Raw genomic sequence first — 19,645 nt, forward strand, 5'->3', positions numbered from 1 at the left:
GACCGCGGGAGGACGTGGCCCAGGGGTCGACGGCGGGATAGGCGAGACCGAGGGACGGTAAGGAGGTGGGCGGCGGAGGAGCGGAGCGTGCGGGGTGGGCAGTAGAAAGAGAGAAGGGAGGAGAGGTAGGAAGGGGCAAGGTGATGGAGAGCCTCGAAGCCTAGAGTGAGGAGTTTTTGTTTGGAGCGGAGGTTGATAGGCAACCACTGGAGTTGTTTAAGAAGGGGAGTGACATGCCCAGATCGTTTCTGCAGGAAGATGAGCCGGGCAGCGGAGTGAAGAATAGACCGGAGCGGGGCGAGAGAGGAGGAAGGGAGATCAGAGAGAAGGCTGACACAGTAGTCTAGCCGGGATATAACGAGAGCCCGTAGCAGTAAGGTAGCCGTTTGGGTGGAGAGGAAAGGGCGGATCTTGGCGATATTGTAAAGGTGAAACAGGCAGGCCTTGGTAACGGATAGGATGTGTGGGGTGAACAAGAGAGACGAGTCAAGGATGACACCGAGATTGCGGGCCTGAGAGACGGGAAGGATGGTCGTGCCATCCACGGTGATAGGGAAGTCTGGGAGAGGACCGGGCTTGGGAGGGAAGATGAGGAGCTCAGTCTTGCTCATGTTGAGTTTTAGGTGGCAGGCCGACATCCAGGTGGAGACGTCCCGGAGGCAGGAGGAGATGCGAGCCTGAAGGGAGGGGGAGAGGACGGGGCGGAGATGTAGATCTGCGTGTCATCTGCGTAGAGATGGTAGTCAAAGCCGTGAGAGCGAATGAGTTCACCGAGGGAGTGAGTGTAAATGGAGAACAGAAGAGGGCCAAGAACGGACCCTTGAGGAACTCCAACAGTTAAAGGATGGGAGGGGGAGGAGGCGCCAGCGAAGGAGACCGAGAATGACCGGCCAGAGAGATATGAGGAGAACCAGGAGAGGACAGAGTCTGTGAAGCCAAGGTGAGATAAGGTATGGAGGAGGAGGGGATGGTCGACAGTGTCAAAGGCAGCAGAGAGGTCAAGGAGGATTAGAATGGAGTAGGAGCCATTGGATTTGGCAAGAAGGAGGTCATGGGTGACCTTAGAAAGAGCAGTCTCGGTAGAGTGGAGGGGACGGAAGCCAGATCGGAGGGGGTCCAGGAGAGAATGGGAGTTAAGGAATTCTAAGCAGCGATTGTAGATGACTCGTTCTAGGATTTTGGAAAGGAAGGGTAGTAGGGAGATAGGGCGATAACTGCAGGGGGAACTGGGGTCAAGAGCGGGTTTTTTTAGGATGGGGGAGACGTGGGCATGTTTGAAGGCAGAGGGGAAGGAGCCCTTGGAGATTGAGTGGTTAAAAATAGAAGTTAAGGAAGGGAGGAGGGCAGGGGCGATGGTTTTAAGAAGGTGAGAGGGAATGGGGTCCGAGGCGCAGGTGGAGGGGGTGGCACTTGCGATGAGGGAGGAGATCTCCTCTGAGGATACTGCAGGGAAGGATGGAAAAGTAAGGGAGAGGGTTGGTGGGGGGGAGGGGAGAGGCGGAGGGGTGACTTTGGGGAGCTCAGATCTGATTGTGTTGATTTTTGTGATGAAATAGGTGGCCAGATCATTGGGGGTGAGAGATGGGGGAGGGGGAGGAACAGGGGGCCTAAGGAGAGAGTTAAAGGCCCGGAACAATTGGCGGGGGTGACGGGCATGGGTGTCGATGAGGGAGGAGAAGAAGTTTTGCCTGGCGGAGGAGAGGGCAGAGTTAAGGCAGGAAAGGATAAATTTGAAGTGTGTGAGGTCGGCTTGGTGCTTGGACTTTCGCCAGCAGCACTCAGCAGCTCGAGCATAGGAGCGTAGGAGGCGGACGGAGGAGGTGATCCAGGGCTGTGGGTTAGTGGAGCGAGAGCGGCGGTGGGAAAGGGGGGCGAGAGAGTTGAGATGAGTAGAGAGGGTGGAGTTGAGAGCGGAGACCTGATCATCGAGAGTGGGAAGTGAGGACAGGGCGGCAAGGTGAGGAGAGATGCTTTTGGAAAGACGGATGGGATCAAGAGAGCGGAAGTCTCTGTGGGGCAGTAGCGAAGATTTGCAGGGGGAGGGAGTGTGAGAGATGAGGCTTTATTCTATTTATTTTATTAATGATGTGTACATATCTATAATTCTATTTATTTATATTGACACTATTGATGCCTACTTATTTTGCTTCATTTTCCTACCTGTCTCCCCCCTTCTAGACTGTGAGCCATTTGATGGGTAGGGATTGTCTCTGTTGCCAAATTGTACTTTCCAAGCGCTTAGTACAGTGCTCTGCACACAGTAAGTGCTCAATAAATACAGTTGAATGAATGAATGAAAAACTCCTCACCATTGGCTTTAAAGCACTCCATCACCTTGCCCTCTCCTACCTCACCTTGCTACTCTCCTACCACAACCCAGCCCGCTCACTTCGTTCCTCTAATGCTAACCTTCTCACTACCTCGATCTTGTCTATCTCGCCGCCGACCCCTCGCCCACATCCTCCCTTTGGCCTGGAACACCCTACCTCCTCAAATCCCACAGACAATTACTCTACCCCTACTTCAAAGCCTTACTGAAAGCACATCTCCTTCTGTACTCGTCCACTCAATTGTATATATTTTCATTACCCTATTTATTTTGTTAATAAGATGTACATCACCTTGATTCTATTTATTTGCTATTGCTTTAATGAGATGTTATTGTTTTAATGAGATGTTCATCCCCTTGATTCTATTTATTGCTATTGTTTTTGTCTGTCTCCCCCGATTAGACTGTAAGCCCGTTGAAGGGCAGGGACTGTCTCTGTTACCGATTTGTACATTCCAAGCGCTTAGTACAGTGCTCTGCACATAGTAAGAGCTCAATAAATACTATTGAATGAATGTAAGAAGCCTTCCCTAGCTAAGCCCCTTTTTCTTCTTCTCCCACTCCCTGTTGTGTCATCCTGACTTGCTCCTTTTATTCGTCACCCCTCCCAGCCCCACAGCATCTATGTACGTATCTGTAATTTTATGTATTTATATTAGTGTCTATCTCCCTCTCTAGACTGAAAGCTCACTGTGGGCAGGGAATGTGTCTGCTTATTGTTATACTGTATTCTCCCAAGCACTTAGTACAGAGCTCTGCACAAGGTAAGTGCTCAATAAATATGATTGAATGAATGAATGAATAAGTGCTCATTTTTTATTCTGTCTGGTACCGGGGGTAGATCTGCGGCTTCTCCTAAAAGCAAGATACATTTAAGAAGATTGGTGAGGATGCAAAAATTTGAAACTGTTGCCTCCAAACTGATCACACTCTTCTTCAGTGACTTCTTTTCCACCCATTGTAACACTGTTCTCTCGGTCTGTTTCCCTTGTAATTTACTGCAGCTAGTAATTGTTATTTATTATTCTGATTGTTCAGTTCTCCCCTAGTTAGATTCCCAGTCCTGTGTGGAAACGGATAAGGGAGAGGCTGCTCTGATTAGCTGGCCACATAGCACTCAATAAAATACCATTCCAATTTCCTACCGAAAAACCGAAGAATCACAGGTCATCTGGTCTGGCCCTCTGCCCCTAGCTGGATGAATGGCTAAATCATCTAACTCTGATGTTTACTGTCTTATTATGAGCCCCAGGGCACTCCACAACCTCCCTCGGTAGCCCATCCTAGTGTTTAATCACACCTCCTCATAAAGACTCTCCCTATATTTCAAGACAGTCATTAGTGGCCGTTTAAGCCTCTCTTCTGTAGGCCAAATAGCCCCCTGAACCAAAAACCAGCCACTTTACCTTGTTGACATCAGCTCCTTCTATAGCCTGAGGGTTGGGAAAGGACCTACAGCATCTAATAAGAGGAAGAGCAGCAAGCTTGGGCCTTTTCAATATAAATTGGATTTACTGACATTTGCTTTTGGTTTTGGGTAAGGGGGGCAGGGTAAGGGTAAGGATAGAGAAGCAGTGTGGCTCAGTGGAAAGAGCACGGGCTTAAGGGTCAGAGGTCATGGGTTCTAATCCTGGCTCCGCCACCTGTCAGCTTCTAATCCCGGCTCCACCATGCGTCAGCTGTGTGACTGTGGGCAAGTCACTTAACTTCTCTGTGCCTCAGTTACCTCATCTGTAAAATGGAGATTGAGATTGTGAGCCTCACGAAGGACAACCTGATCACCCTGTATCTAGCCCAGCACTTAGAACAGTGCTCTGCACATAGTAAGTGCTTAACAAATACCAACATTATTATTATTATTTAGTAAGCACTTAAATACCATTAAAAAAACAGTAAATGATCAATACATTCCATTGATTGATTGACTGCATGGTTTAGTGGGATGGCACACTGAATTGAAATTAGGACTCCTGGGCTCTCTTCTCAGCTGCATAATTATTTATACTTCAGGTGTGAACTTTCCCAAGTCCCACCTTCACATTCTTACTACCCTACTATGCCTCCTCCTTCCCAGTGGTCTCTCAGGAGCTCTCCCACTGGCTCTCTGCATCTACCCACATCTCTGTCCCCATCTCCTCTGATTTTTTTAATGGTATTTGTTAAGTGCTTAGTATGTGCCAGTACTAAGCGCTGGGGTAGATACAAACTAATTGGGTTGGACATGGTCTACGTCCCACATGGGCTCATAGTCTTAATCCCCATTTTATAGTTGAGGTAACCGAGGCACAGAGAAGTAAAGTAACTTGCCCAAGATCACTCAACAGACATTGTGGGGGAGCCGGGATTAGAAGGCAGGCCCTCCCATGTCCGGGCTCTTACCACTACACCAAGCTGCTTCTCTCTTAAAGACAGTTGCTTCCAGTTCCCTCTCCTCTTTTGCTACTATCAATCTTCTACTCTCTGGTGGCTCCTTCCCATCCATCTTCACACATGCTTGAACCCCCCCCCGCCCTACAAAGAACTTACAGTTTACAGGAGGAAAAAGACAGTAAAATAATACAATGAAATAAATTATTGATAGGGGAAATAGTAGAGTATAAGGATATGAACATAAAAGTGCTGTAGGGCTGAGGTATCAAAGTGAAACTAAGACTGTACTCTACAAGGTCACCAATGACTTCCTTCCAGCCAAATCTAACAGGTCAAACCCTCTCCACCTTATTCTTAGACTGCCAGGCCCAGGAGGGCCAGGGACTGTGTCCAGTGCTTAGAACACCCAAACGGCTACCGCCTTAATACAGTCATTCATCCTATCCCGCCTAGATTATTGCATCAGCCTCCTTGCTGACCTCCCAACCTCCTGTCTTTCCCCATTCCAGTCCATACTTCACTCCACTGCCTGGATCATCTTTCTACAAAAACGTTCGGGATACGCCACCCTCCTCCTCAAAAATCTCCAAAGTTTGCCTATCCACTTCCATTTCAAACAAAAACTCCTCAACATTGGCTTTAAAGCACTCCCTCACCTCATCCCCTCCTACCTCACCTCACTTCTCTCCTTCTACAACCTGGCCCGCATACTTTGCTCCTCTAGTGCTAACCTTCTCGCTGTGCCTCGATCTCGCCTGTCTGACACCGACCCCTGGCCCACGTCCTGCCTCTGGCCTGGAATGCCCTCCCTCCTTAAATCCACCAATTACTCTCCTCCTCTTTAAATCCTTATTGAAGGCCCATCTCCTCCAGGAGGCCTTCCCAGACTAAGCCCCACTTTTCCTCATCTCCCACTCCCTTCTGCATCTCCCTGACTTGCTCCTTTTGGTCTCCCCTGGGTCCCCACCCGCCCTACGGAACTTATGTATATGTGTCTGTTTCCCCGCCTCTAGACTGTGAGCTCATTGTGGGCAGGGAATGTCACTGTATTGTTGTACTGTACTTTCCCAAGTGCTTAGTCCAGTGTTCTGCACAGAGTAAGCGCTTAATAAATACGACTGAATGAACAGTGCTTCGCGCACAGAAGACTCTTAATAAATACTACCACTGTTATTACTGGTTCTCTTCCTACCTTTCCAACTGCTCCTTCTGTTTTCATTTGCTGGCTCCTCTTCCATGTCTCATCCCTTATTGTGGGTGGCCCACAAGTCTCTGTTCTGGGTCCCTTACTTTTCTCATCCTACACACTCTCTTGGAGAACTCCTCTGCATCAGCTACCCATCAATCAACCATATTTATTGAGTGCTTACTGTGTACAGAGGACAGTACTAAGCACTTGGGAGAATATAATATAACGGAGTTGATAGACACATTCCCTGCCCACAGCAAGCTCAGTCTAGAGGGGGAGACAGACATTAATATAAAGAAATAAATTATGGATCTGTACATGAGTGCTATGGGGCTGAGGGAGGGATGAATAAAGGGAGAAAATCAGGGTGATGCAGAAGGGAGCGGGAGAAGAGCAAATGAGGGCTTTAGTTAGGGAAGGCCTCTTGGAGGACATATACCTTCAATAAAGCTTTGTAAGGTGGAGAGAGTAATTGTCTGTCAGATAGAAGGAGGGCGTTCCAGGCCAAGGTGGAGCGTAAGTGAGAGGTCGGCAGTGAGATAGATGAGATCGAGGTACAGTGAGTAGGTTGGCAATTAGAGGAGCAAAGTGTGTGGGTTGGGTTGTAGTAGGAGAGTAGCGAGGTAAGGTAGGAGGGGGCCAGGTGATCGAGTGCTTTAAAGTCGATGGTAAGAAATTTCTGTTTGATAAGGAGGTGGAGGTTTCTGAGGAGTGGGGAAACACGAATGGTTTTGTAGAAATATGATCTCGGCAGCAGAGTGAAGTTTGGACTGGAGTGGGGAGAGATGAGCCAAGGAGGCCGATAACAGTAATCAAGGTGGGATAGGATTAACATGGTAGTAGTTTGGATGGAGAGGAAAGGGCGGATTTTAGCGGTTTACCACTTCTTTACCATTGACTCTCTTCACCCACTGCTCCCCTACTTGTACACTTAACTCTTCCCAAATCCACCTTCTGGCTTTACGGCACTCTCGTCTTGCCCACCTTTGACCCCTTACTCGTATTGTCCCAGGGCCTGGAACTCCCTCCCCACCAGATCTCAGTTCTTCCTATCTTCAAAGCCCTCCTAAAATCCCACCTCCTTCTCCTCCTCCAACAGGTCTTTCTCAACTAATGGGAACACCAGTTCTTATCAACCTATACACTTGGTGCAATCCCAGAGGGAGTGTGTGTGTGTGTGTGTGTGTGTGTGTGTGTGTGCGCGCGCGCACGCGCGCACGCGCGTGCGTACACGCACTCACACACACTCAGTAGAAACAGCATGTCTTAGTGGATAGAGCACGGGCCTTGGAGTCAGAAAGACCTAGGTTCTAATCCCAGCTCCTGGCTCCTCCCCCTGTCTGCAGTGTGACTTTGGGCAAGTCACTTCACTTCTCTGGGCCTCAGTTACCTTATCTGTAAAATGGGGATTAAGAGTGTGAGCCCCATGTGGGACAGGAACTGTGTCCAACCAGATTAACTGTTATCTACCTCAGGGTTTAGAACAGTGCTTGGCACATGGTAAGTGGTCAACAAGTACCATAATTATTACTATTATTATTGTTATTTCTAGGTCTCTCTCCTCAGGACTGTAAGTTCCTTATTGGCAAGGAACAAGTCTTGTACTTCTGCTGCATCTCCCAAGCATTGGTACGAGTACCGTGCTCGGTAACTACCCAATAAATACCATTAATGCAATGACTGCAATGCAGAGAAACTCCCAAATCTACCTCTCTACACCAACTTTTTCTCCATTATTCATTCATTCAATAGTATTTATTGAGCGATTACCTTGTGCAGAGCACTGTTCTAAGCACTTGGAATGTACAATTCGGCAACAGATAGGGACAATCTCTGCCCATTGCTAGGTTTACAGTCTAATTGGGGGAGACAGACAAAAACAATAGCAATAAATAGAATCAAGGGGATTCTACACCTCAATTATCCCCATTATCCCACCTTGCACTTCCTCTTGCCTTGAAGACATCTCCTCTTGGCTGTCTCGTTGGCACTTCAAATGCAACATGCCCCAAACTGAACTTAATAATAAGAATACTAATGGTATTTGTTAAGCACTTACTATGTGCCAGGCACTGTACTAAGTGCTGGGATAGATACAAGCAAAGCGGGTTGGACACAGTCCCTGTGCCATGTGGGGCTCACATTCTCAATCCCCATTTTATAGATGAGGTAACTAAGGCACAGAGAAGTTAAGTGACTTTCCCATGGTCACACAGCAGACAAGTGGTGGAGCTAGGATTAGAACCCATGACCTTTTGACTCCCAGGCCCGTGCCCTATCCACTATACCATGCTGCTTCCCTTCTCACCTTCTCGCCTAAGTGCTCCCCTCTTCATAACTTTTCCATCTTAGTCAAAAACACCACCATTGTCCGTCTTTCTAGCCCTCTACCATAGCCCCCCCCGCCCCCCCCATCTCCTCTTTGTCTTTCAGCTTTCACATTCAGTCAACTGTTGAATCCTCCCGATTCTTCCTCCAAACATCTCAGAACTGCTCCTTCCCCTCCCCCAAGCCACCACCCTAGTCCCAGCTCTTATCAAATAATGATTAGATTATAATGATGGATAATAATTATGGTATTTGTTACATGCTTACTATGTGCAAAGCACTGTATTAAGCACTGGGGTATATGCAAGCAAATTGGGTTATGCTATCAGCCTCCTCACTGCCCTTTTTTAAAAATGGTATGTAATAATGATGATGGTATTTGTTAAGCACTTACTATGTGCCAGGCACTGTTCTAAGTGCTGAGCACTGTTCTAAGCACTGAGCACTGTTCTATTTGTTAAGCACTTTCTATGAGTCAAACCCTAAGCACTGGGGTAGATACAAGTCCCTGTTCCACATGGGGTTCCCAGTCTAAGCAGGAGGGAGAACAAGTATTTAAATCTCATTTTTACAAATGAGGAAACTGAGGCCCAGAGCAGTGAAGTGACTTGCCCAAGGTCACACAGCAGGCAATTGGCAGAACTGGCATTAGAACCAAGGGCCTCTGATTCCCAGGCTCATGCTCTTTCCACTAGGCCATGATGCTCCTCCAAATTGCCTCCAGCCCGTCCCAACTGAGATCCACATTCCACATTGCTGCCTGAAACATCTTCATGAAACCAACATTGCTCAGCACACATCTCTCCACTAGCTGCTGCTCACCTCCCTCTTCTTCAAAGAAAATCTTTACCATTGGCTTCAAGGCTTTCCACTTGTTCTTTCCATTTGACCTATGTCTCTCTTCACCCACAACTCCCCAGCTCGCCCTCTTTGTTCCACCCCAAGCTCACTTCTAGCTATACCCTGCGCTTGTTTCACCTGCCTCCGAGCACCCGTTCACACTGCTCCCCTGGCCTGGAACTCCTCTCCCCTCCCAACACTGTGAGCTCGTTGAGGGTAGGAACGTATCTGTTTGTTGTTCTATTGTACTCTTCCAAGCTCTTAGTACAGTGCTTTGCCCACAGTAAGCACTCAATAAATATGATTCAATGAATGAATGAAATCTGCCAGCCCTCAGTTCTCCCCACCTTCAGTGCCCTCACTTAAAAAAAAAAAAAAGACCACCAAAAACAAAAAGAAAACCACCTTCTCCAGGAACCCTTCCCTGATTAATTCTCCAATACCTCGAGTTATATCAACCAGCAGCCACCAATAGCATATATATTTATGGCCTCCCTCATGACCGATGCGTGTGTTTTCAACAGTACAGTCCATTATTTTTTCTGACATTTTATCCTGGCACCTCTTCTGAGTCTTAATCAATAGTGTTTATTCAGCACCTACTGCGTGCAGGGCCCTGTCCTAAATGCTTGCAAGAGTTCGGTATATGTGATCCCTGCACTCAAAGTGCTTACAATCCAGCACAAGTAAATTATAGGCAAGCGGAAGAACGAAAGAATAAACATATGTACACAGGAGAAGCACGGGCCTAGGCGCTAGGAGGACCTGATTTAGAATGGCTCCACCCCTTATCTGCTGGGTGACCTTGGGCAAGTCGCTTCACCTCTCTGTGCCTCAGTTACCTCATCTGTAAAATGGGGATTAAGACTATCAGCCCCATGTGGGACATAGACCGTGTCCAACCCGATTAGCTTGTATCTCCCCCAGTGCTTAGCACAGTGCCTTATAGACGGTAAGTAATTAACAAATACCATATATTAAAAAAGTGCTATGGAGTTTGTGAGTATCTAAGGGTTCCGGTAGTGCAGATGTGCCGAAGTGGTAGTTGGAGGGGGTGGAGAGATTAGATATTAATCAGGGAAGGTCACCTGGAGGAGATATCATCTCAGGAAGGTCTTGATTATAGGGAGAGCGGTTATCTGTCAGATGTGAAAGGGGAGGGAGGGTGTGAGCCAGAGATCAATGGCGAGACCGAGGCACAGTGCGTTTTGGCTTGAGAAGAGTGAAGTATGTGAACTGAGACCCAGTGGGAGGAGAGAGCATATAGGTAGGAGGGAAGAGCTGATGGAGTGCTTCATAGCTAATGTTTAGGAGGCTCTGCTTGACATGAAGTGGAACGGGGAATCATTAGAGGTCTCCGAGGCGTGGAGAGACAGATGCAGAACGTCATTTTAGAAAAATAATCCAGACAGGAGAACAAAACATGGTCTAGAGAGGGGAGAGGCTAGAGGCAGGGAGATAGGGGGATAGTTGAAAGGGTAACAGGCCAGGCTACGACAAGTCCTTGGATCAATGTGGAGGCCTTTAGATGGAGAGGAAGGGGCAGGTTTTGGCAATGTGGTGGAGGAAGAACAGAGCCAACAGTCATGACAGACTGAACACATGGTGAAAACCAGAGGAGATTCCAGAATAATGTCAAGGTTGCAGACCTGAGAGATAGGGAAGATGGTGGTGTCAACATTATTGGGAAAGTTAAGGGAAGATGACAAGTTCAGTTTTGTCATATTGAGTTGGAGGCAGGACATCCGTGTTACGATGTCCTGGAGGCAGGAGTAAATGCAAACTGTAGAGAAGGAGAAAAGGTCAGGGCTAGCAAGGTAGATTTGTGATTCAAATCTATTTCCGCATAGAGGTGGTAGTTGAAGCTGTGATGAGTTCCCCAGGGGAGTAAGGGCAAATTTAAAAGAGAAGGGAACCCAGAAGAGAACCTTGTTAAGGCTCTGTTCTGTTTCCCCCTCTTTGCTTTAAAGTTTTTGTGGGCAGGGATCATGTCTAATAATAATTATGGTATTTTCTAAGCGCATACTATGTGCCAAGCACTGTGGTAGACAAAAGGTAATCGGGTCGGGCAAAGTCCCTGTCCCACATGGGGCTCACAGTCTATGTACTAACTAAAGTCTACCAACTCTTGTTGTTTTGTGCTCTCCCAAGTGCTTAGTATGGTGCTCTGCACACGGTAAGCACTCAATAAATACTAATGATTGATTGAGACTCACAGAGGTAATGGGAGGCAGAGGAAGAGCTGGCCAAAGAGATGGGGAAGGGTCCATCAGAGAGGCACAAGGTGAACCAGGATAGCTCTGTATCAGAAAAACCAAGGTTAGGTAGGTTTTCCAGGAAAAGAACTCAGGCGCATAAGCGTCAAAGGCAGCCAAGAGGACAAGGAAGGTTAGAATGAATAGACTGAGTTCAGCTCGTTGTGGGCAGGGAATATGTCTACCAACTCTGTTACATCGTACTCTCCCCAAGCACTCAGTACAGTGCTCTGCATAGAGTAAGCGCTCAATGAGTACCACTGATTGATCTGATTTGGCATGAAGACAATCTCTGAGTGAAGGGGTCGAAAACCATATTATAGAGGGTCACAGAGGGAACTGGAGGAGAGGAAGTGAAGCTTGTGGGTGTACACACCCCGTCTGAAGAGTTTGGACAGGAATGGGAAGAGGGAAATGGGCAGCAGCTGGATGGTGCAGTGGCATCCAGGGAGAGGGGAGATGTGGATATGTTTGAAGGAGGAGGGAAAGAAGCCATTAGAGAGTGAGCGGTTGAAGATGGCTGTCAGGGAGGGAAGAAGAGTGGGTGCAATTGTTTTCAGAAAATGTGATGGGGTCAAAGGCACAGGTGGAAGGGATAGATTTTGAAACAGGTGGGAAGACCTTTTTGAGAGATGGATGAGAAGGATGAGAGAGTGGATGTGGGGGGTGGGTGGGAGGTGAGGAAATTCTGGGGAGCTCATTCCTGAAGGTTATTTTGTCAACAAAATAGTTGCCAAGGTCATCAGGGGCAAGAGATGGGGCGAGGTGGGGACATTGGCAGGTGGGAGGGGTCTCAGGAGGGAGTTAAAGGTCTGGAACAGTTGTTGAGGGGGGAATGGGAAATGGGCTTAGAGTCAATGAAGAAAGGACAGAGTTATATCTGTACCAGGTAAGGATGAGTTTGAAGTGGCCAAAATCTGCCCGGTGTCTTGATTTCTGCTAAGAGTACTTCACGGCAGGAGCAGCGGAGGGGAGGAAGCTAACTGTGGAAGTGATCTGGGGCTGGAGATTGGTGGTGCAAGAGGGGACACAGAGATTTGGGTGAGGGGTGGGATGAATTTGGAGGAGAAGGTGGAGTTGAGGGCGTGGATTTGTGCATTGAGAGAGGAGGCTGGGTAGGGAATACAAATGGGGTACTATGGGTGAGGAGCAGGTGAGGAAGTTGTGGTTGAAGAATAAGATTCAGAGGTGATATGGTCAGATATGGTACGATGACCGGTGATGATGAGAAGCAGTGTAGCCTAGGGGAGTGAGCACGGGCCTGGGAGTCAGAAAGACCTGGGTTCTATTCCCGACTCCACCACTTGTCTGCTGTGTGACCTTGGGCAAATCACTCAACTTCTTTGTGCCACAGTTACCTCATCTGTAAAATGGGGATTAAGACTGTGAGCCCCATGTGGGACAAGGGGCTGAGTCCAACCTGATTAGCTTGTATCTACCCCAGTGCGTGGTACAGTGGCTGGACCATAGTGAGCACTTAACAAATACCGTAAAAGAAAAAAATCCACCATGTGTCCAAGTTGGGGAGTGGGGGGGGTGGAGAGGGGCAGGGAGTTGGTAGAATCAGGGAGTGGAAGGAAGTGGGTGGCCACCAGGAATATTTAGATGGATGGTGACATCCGGGAGGATCAGGGTAGAGGAGGAGGAGAAAGAAAAGGAGGAGGAGGAAGAAAAGGAGAAAGGGAAGGTGAGGAAGGTGCCAAAAATCGTTTGGAAAGTTAGAGGTGGGGCCAGGGTGTGGTAGTTCACAGCAACTCGTAATTGTAATGACTGGGTAGAGGCAGATGATCTGAGCTTCAGATGAAGAGAAGGGCTTCGCAGAATAGTAATAATGACGGTATTTTTTAAGCACTTACTATGCGCCAGGCACTGTACTAAGCACTGGGGCGGAAACGAGCAAACCGGGCTGAACAAAGTCCCTGTCCCACGTGGGGCTCACAGTCCTGATCCCCATTTTACAGATGAGGTAACTGAGGCACAGAGAATTCAAGTGACTTCCCCAAGGTCACAAAGAAGACAGGGGCGGAGCCGGGCCTCCCAGGCCCGTGCTCTATCCACTACGCCATGCTGCTTGTCAACTGATCCCATTTTGTGTGTCTATTTTGATGTCTTCCCCATTAGAATGTAAGCTCTTGGTGGGTAGGGAATTTCCCTTTCATGTCTGCCGTACTTTCCCAAGCGCTTGGCACTCAGTAAATTCCTTGACTACTACAGTTGAACAAATACCTTCTCTTGTGATAAGGGAAAGGAGAAGATTTACTAGACTAGAACCTCTTGAAGAGAGCAACGGTTTCTGGCCCAAGCTCCCCACCCACTGGGACTAGCTCTCCTCCCCTTTTCTCCTCCTACCCGCGAAGAGCTCAGCGTACCAGCATCCCTTACCGTCTCGGTAGGACTGCACCGACTCATCGCCCCAGGCCGGCGGGTACGGGGACAGCGGCGAGCGGGGCATACTGCCCTCAGACATGGGCGTCAGGCTCTTGGGGTCAAAGCCAAGGGCCTCCCGCTCCCGGCTGGGAGATGCGGGCTCCCCCTCGGCCACGGGCGGCAGGGCTGGGCGCTCAGCTGAGTTGGCCAGGAGTTCCTTAAGGATGTTGATGGGTGAGATGGTGAGCTCCCAGTTGGTGATGCCGAAGTCCCGTAGGTGTGCCCGGGCGTGGCTGGAGAGGCCAGCCCGAGTGTCAAAGCCAGCCCCACAGAATTCACACCTCATCAGGCTGAATGTGCTAGGGTCAAAGTTGGCAACTGTGGAGAGAAGGACAAGATGGTCGCATCAGGAGGTCCAGGGCACATTGCCCAGCGGGAATGGGTCGGGGGGAAGACAGACGGAGGGGACTAAAACAAGGTGCCCAACACACACACACACACCCCCACCACCCTCATCTCCTCTTTCCTCCATCTGCTCAACCCTGGCTGCTTCGGATCTCCTGTCCTAGGACTCTGCAATCATTTTCCACTGGTCCATTAACAGTCGGCTTCCCTCGTAAATTTCGAATCTCTGACCATGATTTCTGTCTGAAACAGCACCGGAGCCTCAGCGGTAACTAAGCAGACTAAGATCCTCACTGGCTTCTTTCCCCTACCTGGAGTTTCCTCACCTCTCCCTTGAGTGCCTCCCTGCTCCCCCGCACCCCGACACCCTCACACCCTCCGATACTGTCCTATCATTTTAGATGAGTTGCCTCCTGGGCAGGGCTCAGATCTGTACCAGCGTTAGGTACAGCACCTAGTACACTGCTGGGCACGCTAAGTGTTCCATGAGACTCCCATTTTTGAACACCGACCCTGGGAGAAACAAGGTAAGAGATGGGTGGCCTTCCCCCAAAGCGGCATTTCATCCAGAGCCAAAGCTGCCCCCCCTCCCCATTCTCTCCTCCACCCCAACCCCAGGATGTCCCTCGAAGAGACCCAGGTGTCTACATTCCCAGTAGGCAGGGATACATACCCATCATCAGGGAAGGGAAGACGCAACTTAAACCAGTTAAGACAAAAAGTAGAAAACTCCTAAATTGATTACATACTACCTTTTTTCTTCTTCTTTTGGAAGGAAAATTTTTGCTCAATAGCTTTCACTTCTTCGGCAGAGATGAAATGCCGCACGTTGTAGCTCACCCCCACCCTGTTCAGGTGGCCCCGCACGTGATTGGCAAGACCAATCCCATTGTGAAACCTGTCTGGGCAATAAGGGCACTTCCTCTCTTCATTCTTCAGCATGGGGGAATCCACGTCAAAGAGGTCGTCGATGCCCAGAGGGCCCTCCAGCGGAGGTTCGAGGAGGAGAATGTCCAAGGGGAGGGCTTCGTCCATCACAAACTCCTTGGTTGGCACAGCTCCTCTCTTCTTGAAGATCTGGCTCTTGGGCCTGGGTTTCGACTTTTTGGGCCGCAAGTTAATCTCCTCCAGGAGGACAATGGGCAGCATCTTCCGGAGCTGCTGCTGCTGCGCTCCCAACGCTTCGGAGGACTCCGTGGCCTTCAAGATGTCACGGAAAGTCCTCTTGAGGTCCAGTGCTGACTGGGGGATGACAAAAGGCTTAAAGCTCCGGTTCTCCGTTAAGTCAATCTCCGTGGTTAAGGAAATTTCCTCTTCCATGTTCCCAAAGTCATGGGTGGTAGCCCAAGGTGATCTTAACTCCTCCAACCCACCTGGGGGGGCCCGGAAGCCTTCACCCTCCACCTCCTTCAGGAGAACCGTGCTGGTTTTTTTACCCTGCGGCAGGGAGTAGCGGGCGTACACTTTGGCTGAGGAACAGGCCGACATTCCCAAATTCCGGTGGGCGGAGCTGAAGGGCGCCATCTTCTTGGCTTGGAACCCTGCTGCCGGGTAGTCCTTCTTCCCTCCGCTGTTCTTCTCCTGTCTCTGGTGGCCCGGGACAAAGCCGCGGGCGGGGTCATAAGGGGCCGAGCTGGTATCTCGGCGAGCCGGAGCAAAGAGCCGGTCCCCCTTGCTGAAATAGTCCGTTTCCGGAAACCTGACCAGTCGGGCGGAGCTATAGGTGTCCCGGCTCGTCCCGGGCCGATCGGGGTCCTCCTCGAATGCTTCGGCATCCCAGGAGGGGTGCGAGTGAGCGTACTTCATGTGCTCCTTCAAAATGCTCTCACTGGGAGCGGGGAACCCGCAGAGGACGCAGGCACCAAGGCCTCGGCCGCCGCCAGGAGGCTGCACCAGGGCAGGCCCGAGTTCACTGGGCTTGAAGTGCCTGTACATCGGCGGTCCGGAGCTCTCCCGCACCTCACTAGCTGAGCCAAACAGGCTCAGGGGCTTGGCTCCTTGATCTTTCCTCTCCTTGACGTGCATCTTGGCGTGCTGGACGAAGATCTTGGAGGAGTTGGTGCCGAACACGCACTTGGGGCACTGCAGCCGGGCCTCCCGCCCCTCGTCAGGAAATTCGTTCAGCTTCTGGATTTCCTCAATGATCTTCTCCCGAGATTCCTGGTGGAGCCGCCGGTGCTGCTCCAGGGAGCCAGGGTCCCCGAACGCCCAGCCGCATTCGCTGCAAGAGAACGGACACTGACCCGCCAGGGACTCGCCCTCGGGATCCTGCCCGGGCCCCCGGGAATGCTGCATCATGTGTTCCAAGAGGTGCTCCTTCTTCTTAAAGTAGATGCTGCACTCGATGCAGGTGTACACAGTGGGATCTTCCTCTTGGGCCAGGTCTTCCTTCACCGGGTCCTCCAGCAAGACGTCGCACACGTAGGGCCTCAGCTCCAAGTCGTAGGCGCCGCAGGACGTGGCCTCCAGAGACCCGGGCTGGACCCGCTCCACCGAATCCTCGGCATTGACCATCCAAGACTGCTTGCCTATGGCCAGCTCGGGCCCAGGCTGCAGGCCCGCCTTCTGCAGGGTCCACTCGGGGGCGCCGAGCGGGCCTAACTCGGTCAGCTCCGAGTCCACCACTGACGGCCCTTTCCTTTGAGGAGCCGGCACAACCTCCATCGTTTGGGTCTTGCTCCCGCTAGGGGCTACCGTTTTCCTGAAAACCGGGAGCGTTAACTGCGGGGGCACTTCTATCAGGGCCTGGGCTCGGATCGATCCTCCCCCCCCAGCCTCCACAGTTTTGCTCTTCTCCTTGTAGTGGGGCCCCTCGCCTGGATCTGAAATCCAGTCGAACCTCTGGATACCCTTCTTGCTCTTCTCTAAGTGCTCTTTGTGGAAGGCTTCATGTTGCTTTGGTTCAGTGTGGGCATGTCTATCCTCCCGGCTTCCCGAGACACTACAAGTCTCTGCTGGAGCCTCCCGAGGGCCCAACAATTCTGATTCACCCTCCAGCTCGGGGTTCATTTTCACAGTATTGACACTCGGGGATTCCCCCATGAAGGAGGCCTCCTTAGAGCTCAAGGGCTCCCTGGAACCAGGCAGTCTCTCTAAAGTGCTTTCTTCCCTGGTGGTGTCCCCTCTCATATCACGCAGGGAGCACTCCCACGACAGGCTGCCGCTGGAGACCCGGCTACTCCTCCCATCTGCCAAGCCCGGGAACCGGCTTTGCAGCAGCAGTGAGCCTTTCTGGAATTCCGCACTGCCTCCTTCCTGGGAGCTGCAAAGAAGGGCCGATAGTTTAGTTCCGAAGCCAGAGGCAGAAATACAAGGACGATCCAATAGGCCTTGCTTTCCCTTTGCAATTAAAATCCAAAGGGGACACGGGAAAGAACCTTTGGAGGTCATGGTGTGGGATGGGGAAGCCTGAGCCTGGGCAGGAGTAATGGGCCTGGTGGTGGGGCAGTGGGGGAGAGGCAGGGGGGATGTGGTAGAGGGGAACCTGGGCTCTTGACATTTGGAAGAAAGAGAGCAAAAAAAAAAGAAAAAAGGTCTGCCCCCACCCCCACCACTCACCCTGGATTTCCCTAGCTCTTAGAGTTAGCGCCTGAAAGTCTACTTGACTTGATGGCTTAAACATTCTCCGCTCTCCCACTTCGAATCGGCCTCTCCACCGTGCCTCTGGCCCCGCCCTTGACCTCCTCTCCCACATATGCCGCCTCTCCACAGCTCCCTGTCCGGCAGCACTGGTTCCTGGAAGACCTTTTCCCTGTCTGTTGCCCAAGGCGCCCTCAGGGTTTTGCGTTGAACCACGTGGCGGGATCTGCGGCTCAGAGGAGTGGGGGTGGGGGGGGGGGAGAGGAAGGGGGGAATGCTCACACGTGGGGAGAGTTGGGAGTCTTTCGCAGAGTTGAAGAACCCAGGGCAGGGTTATTTGTTTGAATAAAGCTTTGTTGCTGAGCAGCCATTAGTACCGAGCATGGCATTTCCGTGGGAGATTTTTGCCAACTGTTACCTAATCTCGGGTGGTCCAAGGAACTGCTAAGGAAACAGGTGGCTCTCACTCCCCGACTGGCATCCCAAGCCTCAGACGAGCAGTCAAAGGGCCCCAAATGTGAGCTCTAGCCTTCTGTACAACTTTTCTAAGGATGGGGAGGATGTGGCCCCTGCACTGCAGCTTCCATCAGGCAGTGTTGCATCTGGCTTGACCCCACTGCGTCCTGAGAGCTGTAGTCTCTTCAGGCTAAGGGCCTGTGCTTAACACGAGGGTCAGAGGAAACTGACATTCAGGCTTCTGGCAAGTTACCGTCTCACCCCAGTTTGCAGTCGGATCTCGGTTACAATACCCTCCCCTAGACCTCAGCTTTTTGGGACTTTTTTCCCTCCCATTGCTCCAGTTTTCCTTTTGGAGTGGCAGCTACGCCTCCCCAGGTTCCAGCCTTCCCCACCCCCCTCACCCCTGCCAAGGAAAGATAGAATAGAGACACTGTCTTCTCCCCGTGAAGCTCGAAATCTGATACTATCCGCCCCAAGGACCCTCCTTCATCTTCACTGGACCAGGGAGATAAAGGCAACAAGGCTGCTCTGTGTAAGCTGTTGGAGTAGAGGGCCTCACTGGGGATGTGGCTAGGCAGGGGGCGGGGTTGGCAACAACCAGAAAGACCCTGAAGAATCACCAGCTACCTGGGCTTTCTGCAGGGACTGAGACAGTCCCCGAGGCTGAAGAGCAGGTCAGCCTTCCCTGGGAGCTGGTATGAGTCCCAGCTTTGTCTTTTTAGGATGCCAGCTGGAGGTGGTACAATTCAAGAAAGGGGACATGCATGGACCAAGCCAGCCAACTCTAGATGGAGCCGAGACATAGGGTTTCCAACTCCCGGCTCTTCTCTAGGCCTAGTCCGAGACTACATTCCTGTGCCCTTGGAGGCCAATAGCGATTTCCCTGTGGAGGGGTAGGGAGGAGGCAGTTCCTCTGGGTTGGGATGGAACTGACTCTTAGGGGCTCTGAGGTACCCCAGCTCTGCCACTTGCCAGCTGTGTGACTTTGGGCAAGTCACTTAACTTCTCGGTGCCTCAGTTCCCTCATCTGTAAAATGGGGATTAAGACTGTGAGCCCCACGTGGGACAACCTGATTCCCCTATGTCTACCCCAGCGCTTAGAACAGTGCTCGGCACATAGTAAGCGCTTAATAAATACCAACATTATTATTATTATTATTATTAAATGGACCCATCTGGGAATGCTAAGCCTAGGCATGTCCAACATCTTCACAGGCCAGCTCTGGCCCGAGGAAAATGATCTGGAGGCCAGAACACTCCTGGGAGAGACTGGGAGAAAGGAATCCTGAGGTGGGGCCTGGCTCCCAAGAGTCTGACCAACAAGAAGAGTTTGTCTAAAACGCCACTATGGAAGTAGCAGGAGACAGTATCCCACAAAGTCCAAAGTAGGATTTCAGAGTCAAGCTTGTGAGGTTGGAGAGGAGCTGCCCAAAAATGGCAGTGGGAAGGGTTCCCAGATGGAGCATTGAGGGATGTCTGGAGGACAAGGACCCAGGGATCAGCCGGCTCCAGTGACCCAGGGCA

The 19,645-nt window shown here is 50.8% G+C and overlaps 1 protein-coding gene across 3 annotated transcripts in view; it reads right to left on the bottom strand.

Annotated features, from left to right (window-relative positions):
- Window positions 1-13,599: 13,599 nt before the first annotated feature.
- Window positions 13,600-19,645, bottom strand: part of LOC103166948 (protein Wiz-like) — a 58,726-nt gene continuing 52,680 nt past the window's right edge. For 2 of the 3 annotated variants that reach the window (XM_029050260.2, XM_029050259.2), the window contains exons 4-5: window positions 14,833-17,345; window positions 13,600-14,056 (exon numbers count right to left, since the gene is read on the bottom strand). In XM_029050260.2, the coding sequence (XP_028906093.1) occupies window positions 13,632-14,056; window positions 14,833-17,345 (2,938 nt within the window). In that variant the 3' untranslated portion in view covers window positions 13,600-13,631. The remainder of the gene's footprint in view (window positions 14,057-14,832; window positions 17,346-19,645) is intronic. The other variant, XM_029050263.2, reaches the window with a different exon arrangement.

The sequence above is a fragment of the Ornithorhynchus anatinus genome, chromosome X1, assembly GCF_004115215.2.
Source record: "Ornithorhynchus anatinus isolate Pmale09 chromosome X1, mOrnAna1.pri.v4, whole genome shotgun sequence".
In the NCBI taxonomy this organism is placed as follows: Eukaryota; Metazoa; Chordata; class Mammalia; order Monotremata; family Ornithorhynchidae; genus Ornithorhynchus; species Ornithorhynchus anatinus.